Here is a 26,681-nt window from a genome sequence, read left to right as displayed (position 1 = left end):
GGCTTGGGGGTAGAAGCTGTTGAGAAGTCTTTTGGACCTAGACTTGGCACTCCGGTACCGCTTGCCGTGCGGTAGCAGAGAGAACAGTCTATGACTAGGGTGGCTGGAGTCTTTGACAATTTTGAGGGCCTTCCTCTGACACCGCCTGGTATAGAGGTCCTGGATGGCAGGAAGCTTGGCCCCAGTGATGTACTGGGCCGTACGCACTACCCTCTGTAGTGCCTTGCGGTCTGAGGCCAAGCAGTTGCCATACCAGGCGGTGATGCAACCAGTCAGGATGCTCTCGATGGTGCAGCTGTAGAATTCTTTGAGGATCTGAGGACCCATGCCAAATCTTTTCAGTCTCCTGAGGGGGAATAGGCTTTGTCGTGCCCTCTTCACGACTGTCTTGGTGTGTTTGGACCATGATAGTTTGTTGGTGATGTGGACACCAAGGAACTTGAAGCTCTCAACCTGTTCCACTACAGCCCAGTCGATGAGAATGGGGACGTGCTCAGTCCTCTTTTTTTTCCTGTAGTCCACAATCATCTCCTTTGTCTTGGTCACGTTGAGGGAGAGGTTGTTGTCCTGGCACCACACGGCCAGGTCTCTGACCTCCTCCCTATAGGCTGTCTCATCGTTGTCGGTGATCAGGCCTACCACTGTTGTGTCGTCGGCAAACTTAATGATGGTGTTGGAGTCGTGCCTGGCCATGCAGTCATGGGTGAACAGAGAGTACAGGAGGGGACTGAGCACGCACCCCTGAGGGGCCCCGTGTTGAGGATCAGTGTGGCAGATGTGTTGTTACCTACCCTTACCACCTGGGGGGCGGCCCGTCAGGAAGTCCAGGATCCAGTTGCAGAGGGAGGTATTTAGTCCCAGGATCCTTAGCTTAGTGATGAGCTTAGAGGGCACTATGGTGTTGAATGCTGAGCTGTAGTCAATGAATAGCATTCTCACGTAGGTGTTCCTCTTGTCCAGGTGGGAAAGGGCAGTGTGGAGTGCAATAGAGATTGCATCATCTGTGGATCTGTTGGGGCAGTATGCAAATTGGAGTGGGTCTAGGGTTTCTTGGATAATGCTGTTGATGTGAGCCATGACCAGCCTTGCAAAGCACTTCATGGCTACAGACGTCAGTGCTACGGGTCGGTAGTCATTTAGGCAGGTTATCTTAGAGTCCTTGGGCACGGGGACTATGGTGGTCTGCTTGAAACATGTTGGTATTACAGACTCAGTCAGGGACATGTTGAAAATGTCAGTGAAGACACTTGCCAGTTGGTCAGCACATGCTCGGAGTACACGTCCTGGTAATCCGTCTGGCCCTGCGGCCTTGTGAATGTTGACCTGCTTAAAAGTCTTACTCACATCGGCTACGGAGAGCGTGATCACATAGTCATCCGGAACAGCTGGTGCTCTCATGCATGCTTCAGTGTTGCTTGCCTCGAAGCGAGCATAGAAGTGGTTTAGCTCGTCTGGTAGGCTTGTGTCACTGGGCAGCTCGTGGCTGTGCTTCCCTTTGTAGTCTGTAATAGTTTTCAAGCCCTGCCACATCCGACGAGCGTCAGAGCCAGTGTAGTACGATTCAATCTTAGTCCTGTATTGACTCTTTGCCTGTTTGATGGTTCGTCGGAGGGCATAGCGGGATTTCTTATAAGTGTCCGGGTTAGAGTCCTGTTCCTTGAAAGCGGCAGCTCTACCCTTTAGCTCAATGCGGATGTTTCCTGTAATCCATGGCTTCTGGTTGGGGTATGTACGTACGGTCACTGTGGGGATGACATCATCGATGCACTTATTGATGAAGCCAGTGACTGATGTGGTGTACTCCTCAATGCTGTCTGAAGAATCCCGGAACATGTTCCAGTCTGTGCTAGCAAAACAGTCCTGTAGCTTAGCATCTGCGTCATCTGACCACTTTTTTATTAACCGAGTCACTGGTGCTTCCTGCTTTAGTTTTTGCTTATAAGCAGGAATCAGGAGGATAGAGTTATGGTCAGATTTGCCAAATGGAGGGCGAGGGAGAGCTTTGTATGCGTCTCTGTGTGTGGAGTAAAGGTGGTCTAGAGTTTTTTTTCCTCTGGTTGCACATTTAACATGCTGGTAGAAATTAGGTAGAACGGATTTAAGTTTCCCTGCATTAAAGTCCTCAGCCACTAGGAGCGCTGCATCTGGATGAGCGTTTTCCTGTTGATTTATGGCCTTGTACAACTCATTCAGTGCAATCTTAATGTCAGCATTGGTTTGTGGTGGTAAATAGACAGCTATGAAAAATATAGATGAAAACTCTCTTGGTAAATAGTGTGGTCTACAGCTTATCATAAGATACTCTACCTCAGGCGAGCAAAACCTCGAGACTTCCTTAGTATTTGATTTTGTGCACCAGCTGTTGTTTACAAATATACACAGACCGCCACCCCTTGTCTTACCGGAGTCAGCCGTTCTATCCTGCCGATGTAGCGTATAGCCCGCTAGCTGTATGTTATCCATGTCGTCGTTCAGCCACGACTCGGTGAAACATAAGATATTACAGTTTTTAATGTCCCGTTGGTAGGATAACCGTAATCTTAGGTCATCCAATTTATTTTCAAATGATTGAACGTTGGCTAATAGGATTGATGGAAGAGGCAGTTTACTCGCTCGCCGTCGGATCCCTTACAAGGCACCCCGATCTACATCCACGATATCTCCGTCTCTTCCTCACGCGAATGACGGGGATTTGGGCCTTGTCGGGTGTCTGTATGATATCCTTCGCGGCCGCCTCGTTGAAGAAAAAGTATTCGTCCAATACGAGGTGAGTAATCGCTGTCCTGATATCCAGAAGCTCTTTTTGGTTATAAGAGACGATGGCAGAAACATTATGTACAAAATAAATTACAAATAACGCGGAAAAACACACATAATAGTACAATTGGTTAGAGGGCTGTAAAACGGCAGCCATCTTCTCCGGCGCTGTTCTCTTAGCTATCTAACAAAGTCCCCAAAAAATGGAGTAGTTCTCAAGTACAATGAAGTTTCACTCTTTCTGATCTGACAATAATAATAATAATAATAATAATAATATAATAATAATCAGCCATATGTTTGCTTGGTCTTCGATCTGTTTGTGCTATATAGCCAACTCCTATGTATAGCCAACTGGTAACATGGCATGACAACTATCATACATTAGAAGTTAGCAAAACAGCATAAACAGATCTGGGACCAGGCTAGAGCATTTCTACTACCTGCACCACCAGCTTGGTATGTACAACAGCCACCTCCACCAGCATCAACCTAGGAGCGTAAGGGTTGCACCAGTTTAGCTGTTTCTCTGCCAGTCAATTTTCACATGCCTGTCCTATGTGTGTGTGCGCGTGTCTCATACTCTTCATCCGTGTAGCTCCTCATCAAAAGCATCTTCCTCCAAGAAGTCCATGACCTCATGGTCCTCTTCATCCTGCAGTCCTTCCTCAGCGATGACCCTTTAGCACATAAGGGGATCATGAATGGAAGGGAATTATGTAGCTACAAGTTATCAACCTGTTTTGCTAAGGTTTTCACACTAACATTTGAGAAAACATGTAACATAATTCCATATATGATCGTCCATAGCTGAAATAATATGATAATGTATGCCTGTAGCAAAGTCAACCCAGCTAGATCTCCAGCCTGAGCTTTCATAAGTCCTATTCTTGCATTCAACAGCCAGAATGCTTACTATTTTCTAGGAATCATATCACAGATAAACAAACAACTAATGAGATATCTATCTTGCTAATAATGATAATAATAATATACCCACTATCTTCTGGATGGCAGGCTAGTAGCTACTAGTTACTAATCCAATCACAAGCCAGTTATTTTTAGCTCTAATACCGAATGACAAATACTCTTGAAATTGTCAATTTCAGCATTCGATTTTTTACAGTCATCAAAGAAAACATGAACATCAAAAAGACAAGACACATGCTAAATCAAGTACTGTAAAACTTAAATGAATAGCCCGGGCATTTGTTTGCTTAAATCACTGGACAGGCTTCTATTTGAGCCAGGTGTCTATTAATGCACACATTTGCATAGTTAATTGTTTAATTGCAGCATTTTAATCAATTTCTTCATTTCCTGCACTAATATGTTATCATTTACACACTGTGTCACGTTTATTTTGTCTTAGTATACCTCTATTTCAAAAAGACTTCCTTGACATTATAATTATTCTCCTCCTTGACTGTTGTTGACTGTTTTTGTGCTGCTTGCCAGTTAGCAGTTGTCAACTGTTAGCAGCCAATGGCTAGCAGTTTCTTAATGCCGATAAAACGGATGATTGCCATAATTTTTTTGAGTCATTACTGAATTTTTGAATGTAACAAATCAAACATTTATCCTTGTAAACAATTCATAGTAATTCATGGTAACCTCGTAAACAATTCATTCAGACAGGGTGTTTATTTAAAACAGCTGTTTATTTTCTAAAATGAGTGCCATTGCCCGGCTATTGAAAGGGACATGTGGCTATCTGAGACTTGGTACTTAATTGAAGTTTTACAGTAGGCTACCTTGGTCCGTTTTGAGTGACTGACTGACTGCAGCTTGAACAAGCTACAGTTGAAGTAGGAAGTTTACATACACCTTAGCGAAATACATTTAAACTCAGTTTTTCACAATTCCTGACATTTAATCCTAGTAAAAAGTCCCTGTCTTAGGTCAGTTAGGATCACCACTTTATTTTAAGAATGTGAAATGTCAGAATAATAGTAGAGAGAATTATTTATTTCAGCTTTTATTTCTATCATCACATTCCCAGTGGTTCATAAATTTACATACACCCAATTCATATTTGGTAGCATTGCCTTTAAATTGTTTAACTTGGATCAAACGTTTCGGGTAACCTTCCACAAGCTTCCCACAATAAACTGGGTGAATTTTGGGCCATTCGTCCTGACAGAGCTAAGCAAAGCACCCCCACAGCATGATGCTGCCACCCCCGTGCTTTACGGTTGGGATGGTGTTCTTCGGCTTGCAAGCTATCCCCTTTTTCCTCCAAACATAACGATGGTCATTATGGCCAAACAGTTCTATTTTTGTTTCATCAGACCAGAGGACATTTCTCCAAAAAGTACGATCTTTGTCCCCATGTGCAGTTGCAAACCATAGTCTGGCTTTTTTATGGCGGTTTTGGAGCATTGGCTTCTTCCTTGCAGAGCGGCCTTTCAGGTTATGTCGATGTAGGACTTGTTTTACTGTGGATATAGATACTTTTGTACCTGTTTCCTCCAGCATCTTCACAAGGTCCTTTGCTGTTGTTCTGGGATTAATTTGCACTTTTCGCACCAAAGTACGTTCATTTCTAGGAGACAGAACGCGTCTCCTTCCTGAGCGCTATGACGGCTGCGTGGTCCCATGGTGTTTATAGTTGCATACTATTGTTTGTACAGATGAACGTGGTACCTGCAGGTGTTTGGAAATTGCTCCCAATGATGAACCAGACTTGTGGAGGTCTACAATTTGTTTTCTGAGGTCTTGGCTGATTTCTTTTGATTTTCCCATGATGTCAAGCAAAGACGCACTGAGTTTGAAGGTAGGCCTTGAAATACATCCACAGGTACACCTCCAATTGACTCAAATTATGTCAATTAGCCTATCAGAAGCTTCTAAAGCCATGATATCATTTCCTGGAATTTTCCAAGCTGTTTAAAGGCACAGTCAACTTAGTCTATGTAAACTTCTGACCCACTGCAATTGTGATACAGTGAATTATAAGTGAAATAATCTGTCTGTAAACAATTGTTGGAAAAATTACTTGTGTCATGCACAAAGTAGATGTCCTAACCGACTTGCCAAAACTATAGTTTGTTAACAAGAAATTTGTGGAGTGGTTGAAAAACGAGTTTTAATGACTCCAACCTAAGTGCATGTAAACTTCCGACTTCAACTGTAGCTACCATTAGTTAGCTCATAGACTTTGACAATCTAGCTAATATTATCTGAGGATAATTAAGCAATAAGGCATGAGGGGGTGTGGTATATGGCCAATATAACACGGCTAAGGGCTGTTCTTATGCACGACGCAACGCAGCGTGCCTGGATACAGCCCTTAGCCATGGTTTATTGGCCATATACCACAAACCCCTGAGGTGCCTTATTGTAATTATAAACTGGTTACCAACGTAATTCGAGCAGTAAAAATAAATGTTTTGTCATTTCTGTCAGCCAATCAGCATTCAGGGCTCGAACCACCCAGTTTATCATGTCAATTATATCATAAATAGGACTGGTGGAGTTATGTCACACATGCTCTATCCAAAATTACAACCAACTAATTGAAGCATTACCACAAAAATGGAAGAGGCAAGTGGAAGGGGGAGAAAGTAAGGAACTTGTCTGTTGGCCATGCATTAAAGATTGGTTGAAGAATATTGTGATAAATAAAAAAGTATACCAGTTTAATTTAAGGACCAAAGAATTGACAGTTGTGCCATACAGATTGCAAAATAGTTGGGAAGAGATTTGACAGAGGATTCAAAACTTTCAATTAAATTCTTGCAACCAATAGAATGTTATATAAATGGGGGATACAACCTTCCCAGCTCCGCAGATTTTGCTGCGAAGACACTGACTCATTAGATCATTTGTTTTGGTACAGCCCAAATGTAGCTTGTTTTTGGTCGCCGGTTCAGGAATGGCTGAAGAATTGCAACATTTACAGTGCATTCGGAAAGTATTCAGACCCCTTGACTTTTTCCACATTTCGTTACGTTACAGCCTTATTCTAAAATTGGTTAAATTGTTTTTGTCTTTCATCAATATACACACAATACCCAATAGTGACAAAGCAAAAACAAGTTTTTAGACATTTTTGCAAACTGGAAAAATCACATTTACATAAGTATTCAGACCCTTTACTCAGTACTTTGTTGAAGCACCTTTGGCAGAGATTACAGCCTAGAGTATTCGTGGGTATGATGCTACAGGCTTGGCACACCAGTAATTTGGGAAGTTTCACCCATTCTTCTCTGCAGACCCTCTCAAGCTCTGTCAGGTTGGATGGGGAGCGTCGCTGCATAGCTATTTTTAGGTCTCTCCAGAGATGTTCGATCGGGTTCAAGTCCGGGCTCTGGCTGGGCCACTCAAGGACATTCAGAGACTTGTCCCGATGTCACTCCTGCATTGTCTTGGCTGTGTGCTTAGGATCGTTGTCCTGTTGGAAGGTGAACCTTCACCCCAGTCTCAGGTCCTGAGCACTCTGGAGCAGGTTTTCATCAAGGATCTCTCTGTACTTTGCTCCGTTCATTTTTCCCTCGATCCTGACTAGTCTCCCAGTCCCTGCCGCTGAACAATATCCCCACAGCATGATGCTGCCACCACCATGCTTAACTGTAGGGATGGTGCCAGGTTTCCTCCAGACGTGACACTTGGCATTCAGGCCAAAGAGTTCCATCTTGGTTTCATCAGAACAGAGAATCTTGTTTCTCATGGTCTGAGAGTCCTTTAGGGCTGTCATGTGCCTTTTACTGAGGAGTGGCTTCTGTCTGGCCACTCTACCATAAAGGCCTGATTGGTGGAGTGCTGCAGAGATTGTTGTCCTTCTGGAAGGTTCTCCCATCTCCACAGAGGAACTCTGGAGCTCTGTCAGAGTGACCATCGGGTTCTTGGTCACCTCCCTGACCAAGGCCCTTCTCCCCCGATTGCTCAGTTTGGCTGGGCGGCCAGTTCTAGGAAGAGTCGTTGTGGTTCCAAACTTCTTCAATTAAGAATGATGGAGGTGACTGTGTTCTTGGGGACCTTCAATGTTGCAGACATTATTTTGTACCCTTTCCAAGATCTGTGCCTTGACACAATCCTGTCTCTGAGCTCTACGGACAATTCCTTCGACCTCATGGCTTGGTTTTTGCTCTGACATGCACTGTCAACAGTGGGACCTTATATAGACAGGTATGTGCCTTTCCAAATCATGTCCAATCAATTGAATTTACCACAAATGGACTCCAATCAAGTTCTAGAAATATCTCAAGGATGATCAATGGAAACAGAATGCACCTCAGCTCAATTTCGAGTCTCATAGCAAAGGTTCTGAATACTTTTTTATTTTTTATAAATTTGCAAACATTTCTAAAAACCTGTTTTCACTTTGTCATTATAGGGTATTGTGTGTAGATTGATGAGAAAAAAATATTTAATCATTTTTAGAATAAGGCTGTAACGTAACAAAATGTGGATAAAGGGAAGAGGTCTGAATACTTTCCGAATGCACTGTACATGGAGCTAACACTGCAAATAGCACTGCTGGGTGATTTGAGAAGTCATAGTCAATCGATCAATAATATTATAATACTCTTAGAAAAAATGTATATCTTTAATTTACAATCTGTAGAAACTATGAGAATAGAAAGTTTCTGAACTTTTGTGAAACATCACAGCACAGTTGAAAAATATATGGCAAATAGAAATCAAAACTGGATGGTGTTCTGAAGGTGGGACAAAAAAATAGAGAAATAATGTAAAATATACTATGTCCGTAAAATGTATATAGGTTCAGATCTTGTGAAACATCACAGCACAGTTGAAATATATATGGCAAATGGAAATCAAAACTGGATGGTCTTCAGAGATAGACTGTAGCTCAGCTGGTAGAGCACGGCGCTTGTAACGCCAAGGTAGTGGGTTCGATCCCCGGGACCACCCATACACAAAAAAAATAAAAAAATGTATGCACGCATGACTGTAAGTCGCTTTGGATAAAAGCGTCTGCTAAATGGCATATTATTATTGAGGATAGCTGAAGGATGGGACTAAAAACAAACAAAAGATAACTAATGTAAAATATACTGTGTCCATAAAATGTATATAGTATGTATAAGCTGGAAGTAGAAGACTAAGTGGGGTTAGGGAAAAATGATAAATAATATATATGGGGGATTGGAAATAATGCAGACAATTACATTGATAGAAGCCACAATCTGCAGTATTAAAGATGATTTACCCGCTAAAATAAATAAAAAATAAATAAAAATAAATAAATAAAAAATATTATCTGAGGAGACACTATGGTGGCCTGTAAATACGATGACATTGCTGAAGTAGTTAAGTGAATAGTAGGAAACAACTTTGCCATTATCATCATGTCATCAAATTTACTTTAGAGAGATGGCAATTGCCATAGCTAGAAAAGTTAGTCAAAAATAGCTAGCAATGCTAACGTTAGCTAACTTTAGCTAGCTAAAATCGAGTCCCTCAATCTTGGCTAGCTAGCTAAAGTTATAATCCATCCAAAGTCAAAATGGCAACATCACAGTGATGACAAAATGTTTTCCTACTAACATTAATGATTTGCCACCTTTAGAAATGTTATCATTTTTCCAAGTCACTATAATGCTCTTTAGACAAAATCTTCATCAGCACATTGCTCAGAGAATGCATTATAGAACATTCATTCGGGCATAAACATTTGGAGACAAAATATAGTTTACATGTTGTCAACAGTGTCTGTTTTGCCCCATAGTTGTGCACGCGTAGCTTTTTTTGCTAAACAACCACCCCATCTATCTGAAGGGCTGAGTTCCTTTCCCATAATCAATGGAGTTTAATCAGTAACATAGAAGTATGGTATACTCACATGCTGCTGTGAGAGGTCCCACGTGTTGCTACAGATCGAAAGTCTTAAAGCTGGAATCTGTACTTGGTGAAACTGCCATGTCCGTTTGCCATGTCCAAAGAAGTTCCTTCAAACAAGGAACACTGTTTTTTTTCTCCCTTGGACATCATTGCACATCATTGGACGCGGTATATAACAGTAGAGTATGTACTGTGATTTTTTTTTTGCCACGATGCTGGATGCTCCACTCCTCCATTCCATCAACAAAACAAAAACAATAACAAATGTGCAGTGGTGAACAGTGGTGCTGTTTCACCGTATGCAAATTTCAGCTTTAAACAGTCTCGCTATTTTCTATTCCCTTCGATAGGAAAGGCTGTGGCCTTTAATACAGATTCTAGGTGTGAACATAATCATTGCAGGCACTCTTTATAAACTCATCATCTTTACCAAGCATGATTTAGATATTGTAAATGCCTGTAAGAATTATCTGGTTATGCTTTATTTTACGGTCTGCTATTAATATGGTAAAATGGTAATTACATAATTCCTTTGGCATTTACTAAACCAGCTAAACAATATACTATTTGATGATACCAAATAGCAAATGGGTTGATTTCATTGTTGGTACTGTAAATCACCCATCAAGTGCCAGAAAGTATCCCTTGTTACCACCATAGTTTTTTAGTCAATACCATGTAAATACCAGATAAAATACTAGCTTAAACTGGGCTGTAAAATAACACATTTAGCTAGCCGTGTTCATTAAAGTATGATCAAGGCTGGATTAGGAGTATAAACAGGAGGTCCTGCCAGAGCATTGACATTGTATTAATCTTCCATTTTGCTCTTGTAACCACGAAAAAACAATAGATGTGATGTTTATTCACATCACTCTTCATCACGCCGACGCCCCACATGAGTTGTTTTGGTGATAGTTGTGTCGGATGGTGGGAGCAGTGAGGGTCGGTGTGTGATCAGTTCTGTCGGTCATTGTCTCACACAGTGATGGGTGGCTGTATAGAGGTAAAGACCGTTGGAGATAAGGTGTTCTGGGTTGATTAAACTGGGTGGCCACGGTGAGAACAGTTTGATGCGTTGCTGTGCAGGATGCTTCCTGACTATTGTTGCGGAAACACCCATATAGTGATTTCTGTAATTGATGGTACTAAAGCCCTCAATCTGACACACACACACATAAACGCACGCACACACATACTCAAAAACGCACACACATACTGTACGCACCCACCCACACAGACACACACACGCATTCTATTTTTGGCAAGAGAGATTTAATAATTATTTATTTCCCCTTAGACCTAGGAAAGCACATCAGAGCCACCCAGTGTGGAATGGCATGTCCCTCTGAAAGAGTGACAGAGAGAGAACAAGAGAGAACAAGAGAGACAGAAAGCTGTAATGTTCCACTGCTTTCTCTCTAACTTCAACCCTCTCCCTTCATTCCCTCCTTGTACAGGCACACATACACAAATGGTAAAAAATCTATAAAATTAAGTATTCAAAGTGCCAGTTCTGAGGTGAATTCAACAAAGCTTCTGTTTGCGGGAACATGTTGCCAGAGTAACAATTTTAGTTTAACGATTTGAATGAACATTCCAAAATGTAACGGTGAAACATCAAACAGGTACTTTTTGTAAGGATTACTGTGGCTTTTTAGCAACAATATTCAAACTGAAAATGACTTAGCTATTCCTACTAAATATAGTAGAAAGTCTACATGGCCACTTGATTATTTTTTGTGGCTGTTTAGACCCGAAACAGACACTTACGTTTGCCACACACTACCTTCTCAGACTGTTAGCTAACATTAGCGAATGGTCGTGGCTAACACAAAACAAATGGAATACGTTGCCTAACTTTAGCAAACTATTTCCCTTGTTGAACGTGCCTCTGATCTCCAACTCAGCAGCCCAAGAGCCACAGAGGGTATGCTGATGCAGATTATGTTTCATGCCTACAGTTTTGCAGTTTCTCGCCCGACCTCTTCCCTGTCAGCTATTCATTAATGAGTTTTTATTACCTTTATTGAATCGATCACTTTCATTACTTCAGCAGTGTTCTCCCTTGTGCATCCAACCCTGAAAGAACATTGGATGGTTCAACAGAGGAGAACAAAATCAGAATGCTCAGTTCTACTGTGATGGAGCATAGACTTTTATTTTCAATTGACATTAACACACTTTGAGCATATATTAAACTGTATGAGAGACACAATAACCAGAACTCGCATTAGCATTATTATGATTGCATGTTGTGTTGATCATACTGTATAATAGAACACATTTAATGGAATGGTTTTCACATTGTTTGGGATTCTGCTGGTTGGTAGAATCAAGTGTCACAATTCTCGTTTGGTTCCAAACTCCCATACTGTATAATAGAACACATTTAATGGAATGGCTTTCACATTGTTTGGGATTCTGCCGGTTGGTAGAATCAAGCGTCACAATTCTCGTCTGGTTCCAAACTGAATTGTTCCGTTTCACTTCACGATATCAATCTGGCCATCTCTTCATTGTAATGAGGGGCTAATTTAGAATAACAAGAGTATGTACTGGTAACCAAAAAAAATTATAGACTGAGACCATTGACATATCTTAAACTAACTATTAAAACCACATTATTGTTGTTGGTTTTTGTTTGTAGTCTGGCCCTAAAAAGATGTAACTCTTATCCGAACACGCCATAACACATCCAGATGTTCAAGAATGCTGGGTGCTACGTTACCCACAGAAAATGGAGGGGAAATTATCAAGGAAAAAGACAAGGTGGTTTCAGAGTACCTTTACTGGCATTTCATCATGAAGAACCACGCAGCCATTGTAAGGTTTACAGATGGCCTAGGCCTGTCAACACTGAACTAATCGGATGTGTTGGAGAAGCACCCAGAGCTATTCTGTGGCACAATGTGCATCATCGACAGCAAAAAGACTGCTGAGACCGTTGAGAAGCTCTTGGTCAAGAGATTGTCGATGATGGAAGCAACAGGGGTAACTTCCTGTCCAATCTCGAGGGGCCAGGAGTGTCTCTCTTGTGGTGTCTCTCTTGTCGTGATGTGTGTTTTGTCCTATATTTTAATTGTATTTTTAATCCCAGCCCCCGTCCCCGCAGGAGGCCTTTTGCCTTTTAGTAGGTCATCATTGTAAATAAGAATTTGTTCTTAACTGACTTGCCTAGGTAAATAAAGGTTAAATAAAAGACAAAAAAAGGAGAACAGTTTGACGCTAGAAGAGGTGCTTCCTCCTTCAGGGATACAGCCACAGCCCTGCAAATAGTTCAGTGATGACCCTTTACCCACTGCTGGTATACTGTATTTGTTAATGTGCTCAGAATATGGCCTTTGGCAGTCTTGACCCCTTACAAAAAGTATTTGAGATAGCACTAAGTAGTTGTTTGCCCAATTTGTGTTAATAAACCCTATTCTGTGGCAAACAAAAAAGGGGAAAAATAACACAACCTGATCCAAACGTGATAATCCTGCACGTACAGTGCATTCAGAAAGTATTCACACCCCTGGACTTTTTACAGCCTGAATTTAAAATGGATTCAATTAGGATTGTGTGTCACTGGCCTACAAACAATACCCCATAATGTCAAAGTTGAATTATGTTTTTAGAAATGTTTGTTATGGCAAGCCTAAATACGTTCAGGAGCTTAGCAAGTCACATAATAAATTGCATGGACTCACTGTGTGCAATAATAGTGTTTAACATGATTTTTGAATGACTACCTCATCTCTGTACCCCACACATACAATTAATAATCTTTAACGTCCCTCAGTCAAGCAGTGAATTTCAAACAGATTCAACCACAAAGACCAGGGAGGTTTTCCAATGCCTCACAAAGAAGGGCACCTATTGGTAGATAGTTTTTTTTTAAAGCAGACATTGAATATCCCTTTGAGCATGGTGAAGTTATTAATTACACTTTGGATGGTGTATCAATACACCCAGTCACTACAAAGATACAGGCGTCCTTCCTAACTCAGTTGCCAGACAGGAAGGAAACCGCTCAGGGATTTCACCATCAGGCAAACCGTGACTTTAAAACCGTTACAGAGTTTAATGGTTGTGATAGGAGAAAACTAAGGATGGATCAATAACATTATAGTTACTCCTCAATACTAATCTAAATGACAGAGTGAAAAGAAGGAAGCCTGTACAGAATACAAATATTCCAAAACATGCATCCTGTATGCAGTAAGGCACTAAAGTAAAATTGCAAAAAATTGGGCAAAGAAATTAACTTAATCACTGAGTACCACTCTTCACATTTTCAAGCATGGTGGTGGCTGCATCATGTTATGGGTATGCTTGTCAGCGGCAAGGACTAGGGAGTTTTTGGGGATAAAAATAAACGGAATAGAGCTAAGTACAGGCAAAATCCTAGAGGAAAACCTGGTTCAGTCTGCTTTCCAATGGACACTGGGAGACAAATTCACCTTTCAGCAGGACAATAACCTAAAACACAAGGCCAAATATACACTGGAGTTGCTTACCAAGATGACAATGAATGTTCCTGAGTAGTCTAGTTACAGTTTTGACTTAAATTGGCTTGAAAATCTATGGCAATTACTGTCTAACAATGATCAACATCCAAATTGACAATCCAGGTTTGCAAAACTCTTAGAGATTTACCCAGAAAGCCTCACAGGCTCTGCCAAAGGTGATTCTAACATGTATTGACTCAGGGGTGTGAATACTTATGTAAAATATATATTTCTGTATTTCATTTTCAATACATTTACCAACCTTTCTAAAAACATGTTTTCACTTTGTCATTATGGGGTATTGTGTGTAGATGGGTGAGAGTTTTTTCTCTCAATTGAATCAATTTTGAATTCAGTTTCGTAACACAACAAAATGTGGAATAAGTCTAGGGGTATGTCTACATTCTGAAGGCACTGTAGGTTCTAAGAGGACGCTGATTGGAAAGGTTATTCTTTATATTGTCCAATTACCCTTCTATTAGAGGAATGACAGACTAATATCAGTTTGGATCTAGGCAATTACAATTACAATTAATACTGGACCATTAACACTGCATTCAGATAGGCAGTCCAATTCTGATATTTGTTCCACTAATTGGTGTTTTGACCAATCACATCAGATCTTTTCACATCAGATCTTATGTGATTGGTCAAAAGACCAATTAGTGAATAAAATATCAGAATTGTGCTGACTGTCTAAACGCAGCCTAAAATAAAGTGGAACATTTTAGCCGTGCATGGCATGATGACAATAGTTAAATAGTTCAGACGAGTAATTAGAGACGATTAGGCTGAGTACAACACAAGACATTGAGAAAACACAAATCTTTGTACATACAGTGAGGGAAAAAAGTATTTGATCCCCTCTCAATCAGAAATATTTCTGGCTCCCAGGTGTCTTTTATACAGGTAACGAGCTGATATTAGGAGCACACTCTTAAAGGGAGTGCTCCTAATCTCAGCTTGTTACCTGTATAAAATACACCTGTCTACTGAAGCAATCAATCAATCAGATTCCAAACTCTCCACCATGGCCAAGACCAAAGAGGTCTCCAAGGATGTCAGGGACAAGATTGTAGACCTACACAAGGCTGGAATGGGCTACAAGACCATCGCCAAGCAGCTTAGTGAGAAGGTGACAACAGTTGGTGCGATTATTCGCAAATGGAAGAAACACAAAAGAACTGTCAATCTCCCTTGGCCTGGGGCTCCATCAGCCCAGAACTACACGGGAGGATCTTGTCAATGATCTCAAGGCAGCTGGGACCATAGTCACCAAGAAAACAATTGGCAACACACTACGCCGTGAAGGACTGAAATCCTGCAGCGCCCGCATGGTCCCCCTGCTCAAGAAAGCACATATACAGTACATGCCCATCTGAAGTTTGCCAATGAACATCTGAATGATTCAGAGGAGAACTGGGTGAAAGGGTTGTGGTCAGATGAGACCAAAATGGAGGTCTTTGGCATCAACTCAACTCGCCGTGTTTGGAGGAGGAGGAATGCTGCCTATGACCCCAAGAACACCATCCCCACCGTCAAACATGGAGGTGGAAACATTATGCTTTGGGGGTGTTTTTCTGCTAAGGGGACAGGACAACTTCACCGCATCAAAGGGACGATGGACAGGGCCATGTACCGTCAAATCTTGGGTGAGAACCTCCTTCCCTCAGCCAGGGCATTGAAAATGGGTCGTGGATGGCTATTCCAGCATGACAATGACCCAAAACACACGGCCAAGGCAACAAAGGAGTGGCTCAAGAAGAAGCACATTATGGTCCTGGAGTGGCCTAGCCAGTCTCCAGACCATAATCCCATAGAAAATCTGTGGAGGGAGCTGAAGGTTCGAGTTGCCAAACGTCAGCCTTGAAACCTTAATGACTTGGAGAAGATCTGCAAAGAGGAGTGGGACAAAATCCCTCCTGAGATGTGTGCAAACCTGGTGGCCAACTACAAGAAACGTCTGACCTCTGTGATTGCCAACAAGGGTTTTGCCACCAAGTACTAAGTCATGTTTTGCAGAGGGGTCAAATACTTATTTCCCTCATTAAAATGCAAATCAATTTATAACTTTTTTGACATGCATTTTTCTGAATTTTGTTGTTGTTATTCTGTCTCTCACTGTTCAAATAAACATACCATTAAAATTATAGACTGATCATGTCTTTGTCAGTGGGCAAACGTACAAAATCAGCAGGGGATCAAATACTTTTTTCCCTCACTGTACATTTGTTCCTTATTAAACTATGACCAGTTGCCTACTCACAGGAGTTGGTTTTTCTGGGTCTAGCTGATAACGTCACTGGCTCCAGGGAGACCTAAATTGTAAATGTCTTCCCTTTGACTAAAGCAGTAAACATTTATTAGAAACAGTTACACTAAGCCTACACTGTATCACAACACATTTTATGTCTTGTTAAAGTAGCATTTGTTCAGGGCAGCCAGAAGCCTGTGGACAGACTTACTCAGCTATTAGTTGTAATGTTTGGTTGTGTTTGGTTCTTGCTGAGACATAAGCAATGCATTTCAAGTGTGCCCAGTTAGTTCATCTTGTAGTAATTCCAGTGAGATGATCCAGAGGACAGAAATTCAAAAGATGTCCCAAGGTTCTGTCCTCCCTGGCCAAAGTCCCAAAGTATGTGGTCCAAATATTTGATAATAAATATAATCTTCCTTTGGTACGTAAGAGTTGTTTGATTAGTCTCAGAAGCTGAGCGGTTTTCTAGGAAGTCTATACTGTTCTGTAAATATGATCTACTGTACTGCAACCAGGGTCTTCACTGCAATGGACTATTAATCGAAGGTACTAGTTATTTTCCCAGAGACTGGTTGAAAGGAAATGTTTGAGTCTTCTGTGTAAGACACTGTAGGTCTTTACATTCATAGTGGAACTGGCAAAATCCACTCAGTAATACGAGTAATGTTCTCGAATCCTTCCTTACATTATCCAAGCTTTGTGTAGCTGAATGTGACACAAGAAATAGTGATCCAGATTAAGCCCAAACCTCCATTGTCCACATGTTTGGTGGAGTCTCCATTGTCCACATGTTTGGTTAAGTAGTTGTAGGTCTCTATTCAATCTGTATCGCTAAAGCGTTACAGATTGCGCAATAGAAATGTAAAGGTAATTTCTAATTGAGCTGACATATGTAGCGTTTACCGTGAATGCAGTCTCCGCTAACGCGGGAACCATGCCGTTAAATTTCAATTACATTTGACATTTTAGTCATTTAGCAGATGCTCTTATCCAGAGCGACTTACAGTTAGTGAGTGCATACATTTTCATACTGTAATGCTGAACTTCAGTGATACAGATTGAATAGAGCCCTTAATCTGGGTCTCGGAAATGGGCACTAAAAAGTTCAGGGAGTAAAATAATCTGTATCCCACACACTGTAAATAGACAATTTAACCAATTGCTTAATCACATCACTTTGCAAGCCAGCATAATGTGACTTGTAGGCTTGATGTGGCCTGTAAACCAGGAGTTTCAAACTACTGTTAGGGTGTAACTAGGCCCTCAAAGAAAGGCCTTAAGATTTATGTAATGTATTGTCGTAAAGAGATTAATTTTAAAGATAAAATATTAACTTAGACACTAACTTGGTGAAGGCTACAGTACTGAAAACCATTGAACACAACAACCATGTTTCTGTCGCTAACAAATACAGTCATGGGTGGTAACTACAATTCACTCGAAAGGCTGGGAAATATGAACATTTCACTGGGAAATATGCAAATAAGGTAGAATATATTCACAAGTTAAATTGTATGTTTACTCAACCTAAAATTCAAAGTCGAATGACAATTCACTCGACTTTCAACTTGAGAATGTATGTTGGTTCAGCTGTATGCCCAAATGTTGAGCAAACTCACAATCCTATTGCAGCTGGTTGCCGTACAATTGTATGTTGAATCAACGTCAATGTTATTTTGTTGAACAAACTCACAATCCTAGTGCAGCTGGTTGTCTTCTTTTTTTTTTTTTTTTTTTTACAGTGCAGTTGAACAAGTGGCCCACCGATATCTACCCCAGGTTTCCACTTGGCTGGTTGCCACTGGGATTGTCAGACTCTGCCTCTCCGCTTGCCCTACCCCTCCGACATGCCAGGCGGTCCAGGGACCTCGGGGAGATGTTTGGCGATCGGCAGCGGCAGCAGCATGCGACCACATCAGCCAGGTCAGCCCGGAAGGAGGGCGTGAAGAAGCCGTAGATCACTGGGTCGCAGCATGTGTTGAGGTTGCCGAAAACGAAAAGCGCGTGGTGGACGTACTCGGGCGTCTCCTGAAGCATGGCCGGCTGGAACCAGTACCAGATGCCCAGGAGGTAATAGGGCGTCCAGCAGATCACGAAGGACACCACAATCACGATGGTCATCTTCAGGGTCTTCATTCGCGCTTTGGGGATCATGTCGGTGCCACTTCGCCTCAGGCAATGCTCCCCACCTGGAGTGATAACAGACATACACAGTTTGTGAGGAGATATGGAATGGTACTTTGTAAATTGAAGGTTGTGATGCCCTGAGTCTTCCTGACCACGTGACCTGACCAGGACCTGACTCTGGTTGATTGATTCATTTGTATTAGATGTACAAAAAGTGAGATAATATATACAAAGGTACAAAAATATGAGATTTTCCTGGTAATAACATTGTGCCCTAAATATGACAAGTATGTGTTGTCGAAACGTTCAATAGTCAAATGTATCACATGGGAACAAAGAATGCAGTGTGCAGAGTCTCTTCACCTTTTACACTAACACACAGACACAGACACAGACACAGACACACACACAAACACACACACACACAGACACACACCTTTGGCTTTGTGCATCTGACGGCTGATCTCGATGAGGATGTGGGTGTAGCAGAAGCTCATTACTAACAGGGGGAACACGTAAAGCGTGACAAAGTGAAACATGTTATAGGCCGTCTCTTGCCAGCGATGGTGGAAGCTTCCATGCGTCACACACTGAGTGAATTCCACTCCCTCTGCTTTGATTGCTCGAAAGATGAACAGCTATGAGATAAAGAGAGACAAAGGGGGAGTGAGAAATCATGATAAAGGTATATTAATCAATCAATCAATAAAATGTATCTCAAGCCTTTTGACAGCAACAGTTGTCGCAAAGGTCTTTAGAGTAAACCTGACCTATGGACCAGCAAAACGCATACAAAAGCACAGTGGCAAGGAAAAGCTCCCTAGAGGGAAGAAACCTGGAGACAAATGAGAGTCAGGGCTCGATTCAATCTGTATCGCGTGATTGAAATTTAAAGGCAATGTTCCTGCATCCTTAGAGACTGCATTAACGGTAAACGCTGCATATGCCGGCTCAATCAGAAATTACCTTTAAATTCCAATTGCGCTGTAGCGCTGAACTTCTGAAATACGGATTGAATTGAGCCCTCAGAGGGTGGGGCCCATTCTCTGGCTGTACTGGGTAGAGGATATGTAGTGCCCATCAGAAATAAAATACCATGTTAGCTTGGTCTCCTAGTTGTTCCCAGTTAGTTAACTGAGTGTGGTAAATGGATTGCTCAGTTATGAGGGCAATGTTGTGTTAATAAGTACAGAGTTACTGTACATATACTGAACAAAAATATAAACGCAACATGTGTCACGATCGTCAGGGAGAGACCAAGGCGCAGCGTTGAATGCGAACATTATATTTATTAGAATGATCACACGATCAAAACAACAGACGAAAACGTGATGTCTACGGTTGAACACAAACCAAATAAGAACAAGAAACCACAAACACAAAGTGAAAGACAGACAGTTAAATATGGCTCCCAATCAGAGACAACCAGCTGACACTCGTTGCCTCTGATTGGGAGTCACTCAGGCCAACATAGAAATACAAACATAGAATTACACACCCTGGCTCAACATAACAGTGTCCCCAGAGCCAGGGCGTGACAACATGTAAAGGGTTGGTCCCATGTTTCATGAGCTGAAATTAAAGATCCCCGAAATTTTCAATATGTACAAAAAGCTTATGCTGAGGAGTATTTCTGTCTGTAATAAAGCCCTTTTGTGGGGAAAAACTCATTCTGATTGGCTGGGCCTGGATCCCCCATGGCTGTCATGTGAAATCCATAGAATAGGGCCTAATTAATTTCAATTAACTGATTTCCTTATATGAACTGTAACTCAGTAACATTTTTGAAATTGTTGCATGTTGCGTTTATATTTTTGATCAGTTCAGACATACATCAGTGGAGTGAAGAAAAGTATAATTACATAGGAAAGACACTTTGACACATGCAGCAGCCTTTTAATGACCTAATCAGAAATCTATTAAAAAAACAATCTATTCTAATTTGTTAGAATGATGATTCCTCTCAATACAGTCTCTGCACCAGAGGCGATATGATATAGAAGTGTTATAATACACCACATGACCAAAAGTATGTGGACACCTGCTCGTTGAACGCCACATTTCAAAATCATGGGCAATAATATGGAGTTGGTCCCCCCTTTGCTGCTATAACAGCCTCCACTCTTCTGGGAAGGCTTTCCACTAGATGTTGGAACATTGCTGAGGGGACTTGCTTCCATTCAGCCACATGAGCATTAGTGAGGTCGGGCACTGATGTTGGGCCCCTTGTAGCTCAGTTGGTAGAGGATGGCGCTTGCAATGCCAGGGTTGTGGGTTCGATTCCCATGGGGGGCCAGTATGAAAATGTATGCAGTCACTAACTGTAAGTTGCTCTGGATAAGAGCGTCTGCTAAATGACAAAAATGTAAAAAACAATGTAATTTTGGGCGATTAGGTCTGGCTTGCAGCCAGTGTTCAAATTCATCCCAAAAGTGTTCGATGGGGTATGGACCTCTCTTTGTGCATGGGGGCACTGTGATGCTGAAACAGGAAAGGGCCTTCCCCAAACTGTTGCCACAAAGTTGGAAGCACAGAATTGTCTAGAATGTCATTGTATGCTGTAGCGTTAAGATTTCCTTTCACTGGAGCTAAGGGGCATAGCCCGAACCATGAAAAACAGCCCCAGACCATTATTCCACCTCCACCAAACTTTACTGTTGGCACTATGCATTGGGGCAGGTTGCGTTCTCTTGGCATCCGCCAAAGACAGATTTGTCCATCGGACTGCCAGATGGTGAAGCGTGATTCATCACTCACGCGTTTCCACTGCTCCAGAGTCCAATGGTGGCGAGCTTTACACCACTCCAGCCGACGCTTGGCATTGCGCATGGTAATCTTAGGCTTCTGTGTGGCTGCTCAGCCATGGAAACCAATTTCATGAAGCTCCCGACGAACAGTTATTGTGCTGACGTTGCTTCCAGAGGCAGTTTGGAACTCGGTAGTGAGTGTTGCAACTGAGGACAGACAATTTTTACGCGCCTCGCACTTCAGCACTCGGTGGTCCCGTTCTGTGAGCTTGTGTGGCCTACCACTTCGCGGCTGAGCCGTTGTTGCTCCTAGACGTTTCCAGTTAAGTATTGGCATATATATTTTTGTCAGCAAATTTTGGATAATTTTTCTGGATCCACTCTTCTCAATTACCTGCACTGTAAATAAATACCACCTATTTTTGCACCTGATCAACTGACTGTGTCTCAACAGTTGGTGCTCCACACCAACTAAATAGGCTGCTGTAAGGACTGGTCCTAGATATTGGGAATGGAGGAAATGTATCTTTTAAACTGTATTTTTTCCTTTTGCTTCATGATAACTTCCTATTAATGCAAACTCTCGCACTCTCAGTAATTCATTCAATTCATGACAGACTGTCATACACTCCGCTTCTTCTTACTAGCCGTTTTCCACTTCCTCCAGCTCTAGTACACACACACACACATCAATGTTAATCAGCGTCTTTTCTCTGGCTTTGTCAGCTATGCAGACACCGCTATCAGACACACGTACAGTGGGGAAAAAAGTATTTAGTCAGCCACCAATTGTGCAAGTTCTCCCAATTAAAAAGATGAGAGAGGCCTGTAATTTTCATCATAGGTACACGTCAACTATGACAGACAAACTGAGAATTTTTTTTCCAGAAAATCACATTGTAGGATTTTTAATGAATTTATTTGCAAATTATGGTGGAAAATAAGTATTTGGTCACCTACAAACAAGCAAGATTTCTGGCTCTCACAGACCTGTAACTTCTTCTTTAAGAGGCTCCTCTGTCCTCCACTCGTTACCTGTATTAATGGCACCTGTTTGAACTTGTTATCAGTATATAAGACACCTGTCCACAACCTCAAACAGTCACACTCCAAACTCCACTATGGCCAAGACCAAAGAGCTGTCAAAGGACACCAGAAACAAAATTGTAGACCTGCACCAGGCTGGGAAGACTGAATCTGCAATAGGTAAGCAGCTTGGTTTGAAGAAATCAACTGTGGGAGCAATTATTAGGAAATGGAAGACATACAAGACCACTGATATTCTCCCTCGATCTGGGGCTCCACGCAAGATCTCACCCCGTGGGGTCAAAATGATCACAAGAACGGTGAGCAAAAATCCCAGAACCACACGGGGGGACCTAGTGAATGACCTGCAGAGAGCTGGGACCAAAGTAACAAAGCCTACCATCAGTAACACACTATGCCGCCAGGGACTCAAATCCTGCAGTGCCAGACGTGTCCCCCTGCTTAAGCCAGTACATGTCCAGGCCCGTCTTCAGTTTGCTAGAGTGCATTTGGATGATCCAGAAGAGGATTGGGAGAATGTCATATGGTCAGATGAAACCAAAATATAACTTTTTGGTAAAAACTCAACTCGTCGTGTTTGGAGGACAAAGAATGCTGAGTTGCATCCAAAGAACACCATACCCACTGTGAAGCATGGGGGTGGAAACATCATGCTTTGGGGCTGTTTTTCTGCAAAGGGACCAGGACGACTGATCCGTGTAAAGGAAAGAATGAATGGGGCCATGTATCGTGAGATTTTGAGTGAAAACCTCCTTCCATCAGCAAGGGCATGGAAGATGAAACGTGGCTGGGTCTTTCAGCATGACAATGATCCCAAACACACCGCCCGGGCAACGAAGGAGTGGCTTCGTAAGAAGCATTTCAAGGTCCTGGAGTGGCCTAGCCAGTCTCCAGATCTCAACCCCATAGAAAATCTTTGGAGGGAGTTGAAAGTCCGTGTTGCCCAGCGACAGCCCCAAAACATCACTGCTCTAGAGGAGATCTGCATGGAGGAATGGGCCAAAATACCAGCAACAGTGTGTGAAAACCTTGTGAAGACTTACAGAAAACTTTTGACCTGTGTCATTGCCAACAAAGGGTATATAACAAACTATTGATAAACTTTTGTTATTGACCAAATACTTATTTTCCACCATAATTTGCAAATAAATTCATACAAAATCCTACAATGGGATTTTCTGGATTTTTTTTTCTCATTTTGTCTGTCACAGTTGACGTGTACCTATGATGAAAATTACAGGCCTCTCTCATCTTTTTAAGTGGGAGAACTTGCACAATTGGTGGCTGACTAAATACTTTTTTCCCCCACTGTATCTCCTATAATTACACACACACACAATGACACAGGGAACCAGATGACAATAGCTTCTTTCTGGACTCGTTTAAAAATAGTATACACCCATGACATCACAGAAGACGACGGAATAACGTCACTGCAACCAGTTTTGCCAACTGGTATAGCTTCACTTCACTATTGTATTTTTGGCACTGTTTTTGATGAGGGTGTTTGCCATCGTTCTGCTGTACTGAAGTGCTAATAAAATCGGCCTGCAGTCACCTCCCACTGGGCACAGATGTCATTTCAACGTCTACTTTGGATTTACATTTGGTAGAGTCGTCGACTAACATGAATTCAACGTGTCATTGGATTAAGGTTAAAAGTTGGGTGAAAAAAAGACGAATTCATCCATGTTTTGTGCTGAATTACTTTAACCCCTTGCCATCTCCACCAATCCTTGAAAGTCATTGGTCAATTAGTAAGCATGAACAAGGAAACACTCAAAATGAGATGGCTTCTGTCGGCACATATCTACTTGATTTTCATAATGTAAAGTGTGTGTGCCTGCATGCTTGCGTGGGTGCGTAGTAAATTAGATAGACTTTTCACAGCCGCAGTCACCAGTGCTGTGTTTAGTCACCATAAGATGGGTTGCCTTAATTGCCTAACCAGGAACATTTCCTGTAGAATGACCATCCATGTCAAGCATGTGCGTGTGTGTGTGTGGTTGGGAAGGGGGGCATATTGATCTCTCCACAACTCACCACCCAAACTCCTGTCTTTGAGCTGTCTAACATCTCTCTCCCTTCTCCACAGTCGACTGGCTCCCCCACCTTGTGTCTCTCCCTCTGTCCCTCTTCCTACAGCAGAAGTGTTGTGTTTTTCCCTTCTTCCTATTAATTTGGAACACCAGTCACTGACTAGCACCTCCAAGGTCGCATCCACTTACAGCCAGAAATGTCACCTCTCCGAGACTCTGACATTAAGGGGATTGCATTTGTGGAAAACTCTCTCTCCCTCTCTCTCTCTCTCCCCCTCTCTCTCTCTCTCTCGCTCTCTCTCTCTGTAACAGTAAAAACAAGGAGGGAACACTCAGAAATCTAGCCATGCTGGAAGGAAAGCTATTTTCTCTCAGTGCAGCGTAATGGGACCTTCAACTTTGAACTGGAATTGATGGAGCGTCCAAAGTACTGTACTTTTGACTACAAATTGATCTGTGAGCATGGAATGAAATCTACTCCCCCATTTCTTAATTCAATTCAAATTACGTGCTTATTGGCATAAAATACATGTAAATACAAAAATATTACAAAATAAATGGTTTGAATATGAGTAAAATTGCATAAATCCACATGCTTTGTTTCTAAAGACCAATTGACAATACATATCATATTATTGGATATACAGTATATACATTTGAGTGAACACAATATCTCTCTCCCTACTTGTCAGGGTGGGAAAAGGCTTATATCATTCACAGCACTACTGTTTGGATTGAGGTGGGACACTCAGGAGGTCAACATTAATATGCAGTTGACCTCCTGAGCCAATTTGATCATTTGATTTGATCATAGCAACACTTTGTTACCAAGCTGACAACTGCTTAAGCTGCTTCTACTTCTAAGCCATTCAACTCACATTACTACAGCCATCAATCAAGAGCTGGTGTGCATGCCCTATAGAATTACAGTTGAATACACCAACCTTGGGAATGCTCTCTATTTTGCTGAGAGATTATTTCCTCACAATGCACCACCCACCTACCCATAGGACTTCATTTGATTGGCAGATCACTGACTGTATATATGCTCTATTGTGTGAGGAAGACAGTGACCAACTTAAAATTGATTGCTGGCCTGCAATCTTACTAGCCTGGAATCCAAATGGAATAGCGCTCCATTTCACTATTGCTCCAATACACTGATTCAGTGTGGACCTTTTCCAGTAGAAGGGCACTTGGACGGCTAGAGAGTAGTCCTCTAAGAAACTATGGGACTGTTCAGCCTAAAACCCACGTGGACAAATGTTGCACAACAAAATATTTTGTTTTCTGATTCGTGGATGGTGATCCTGTCATCGACTGATTCGTTATGCATAAACATTACAGACATAGGTGCAAATGATTAATTGAATGCGTGCGCAAGGTGATTCAGTGAACTGAAACCATAGTGAAATGGAGTGATATTCAGTGTGGATAACACGCTACTAAGATAGTGGATCAGCAATCTCAAGTGGACCACTATCTTCCTAACATAAAAGAGAAATACAAGGCTTACTAATTGAATATCCATGTTGTTATGTTGTAGTCTGAGAACAATGTAGAGGCTACCGTATGTACACCCACCTGTGGGGAGGCCAGGAGCAAGCTGAGGCCCCAGGCAACCAGCAGCATCCTCTTGTTCCTGCGTCCGGCGTCCAGTGCGTCCAGCGGGTGCAGAATAGCATGGTAGCGGTCCAGGCTGACCACCACCAGGATGAAGGCAGACGAGTGCATGGCAAACAGCTTGAGGAAGCACAGCAGCTTGCACATGGCATCACCGGCGTACCACTGTACGGTGACGTTCCACGCCGCGTCCAGCGGCATCACCACAAACGTCATCACCAGGTCTGCAGAGGCCAGGCTGGCAATGAGTGGCCGGAGATGGGCGGCCAGGCGGCGCCCGCGGCCCCGTGCCACGCTGATCAGCACCGAGAGGTTGGAGAACGCAGCAAACACGAAGAGGACCATGGTGGCGGCCACGCGGACGCGGGCAGCGGCGGTGAAGGTAGGAGCCTCCCAGTCCGTGAACGACGGAGGGAGGGAGGTGTTAAAGGAGGAGTTCACTGGTGGGAACATTGGTGTCGCCGAACAAAGAGACCAGTTGCCTGATATCCTGTCTTCCGACATCCTAGGAGGAAGAAAGGAATAAAATCATAATCTTTATCATCATCATCCTTATCCTCATCATATCCTTGTCATCATAATAGTTTTGGTTTATCTGAAAGGGACAATGAACATTAGTCAACATTTCTGTAAATGTGCCAGATTTAGCCAGCCAGCTAATTTTCAACGGCTGTAAGTGAAAACATACATTAATGTATCATTGGCTGCATCAAGGACAACATTCTCTTGGCGCCAATAATTCATTTTTGATTATTTATATAGGAGCACAGGCACACAGCCA

At 42.2% G+C, this 26,681-nt stretch overlaps 1 protein-coding gene across 1 annotated transcript; it reads right to left on the bottom strand.

Moving 5' to 3' along the window:
• Window positions 1-18,087: 18,087 nt before the first annotated feature.
• On the bottom strand, window positions 18,088-26,404 carry LOC121585317 (gonadotropin-releasing hormone II receptor-like). The gene is made up of 3 exons (XM_045226623.1): window positions 25,862-26,404; window positions 18,881-19,082; window positions 18,088-18,506 (listed from the first exon to the last, which is right to left on the bottom strand). The coding sequence occupies exons 1-3, from the start codon at window positions 26,402-26,404 to the stop codon at window positions 18,088-18,090; spliced, it is 1,164 nt and encodes a 387-aa protein (XP_045082558.1).
• Between the last annotated feature and the right edge of the window lie 277 nt (window positions 26,405-26,681).

This window comes from Coregonus clupeaformis, chromosome 17 (assembly GCF_020615455.1).
Source record: "Coregonus clupeaformis isolate EN_2021a chromosome 17, ASM2061545v1, whole genome shotgun sequence".
NCBI classification, from domain to species: Eukaryota; Metazoa; Chordata; class Actinopteri; order Salmoniformes; family Salmonidae; genus Coregonus; species Coregonus clupeaformis.
Note: the sequence above shows the minus strand (reverse complement) of the source record. Positions and strands in the feature narration are given on the sequence as shown.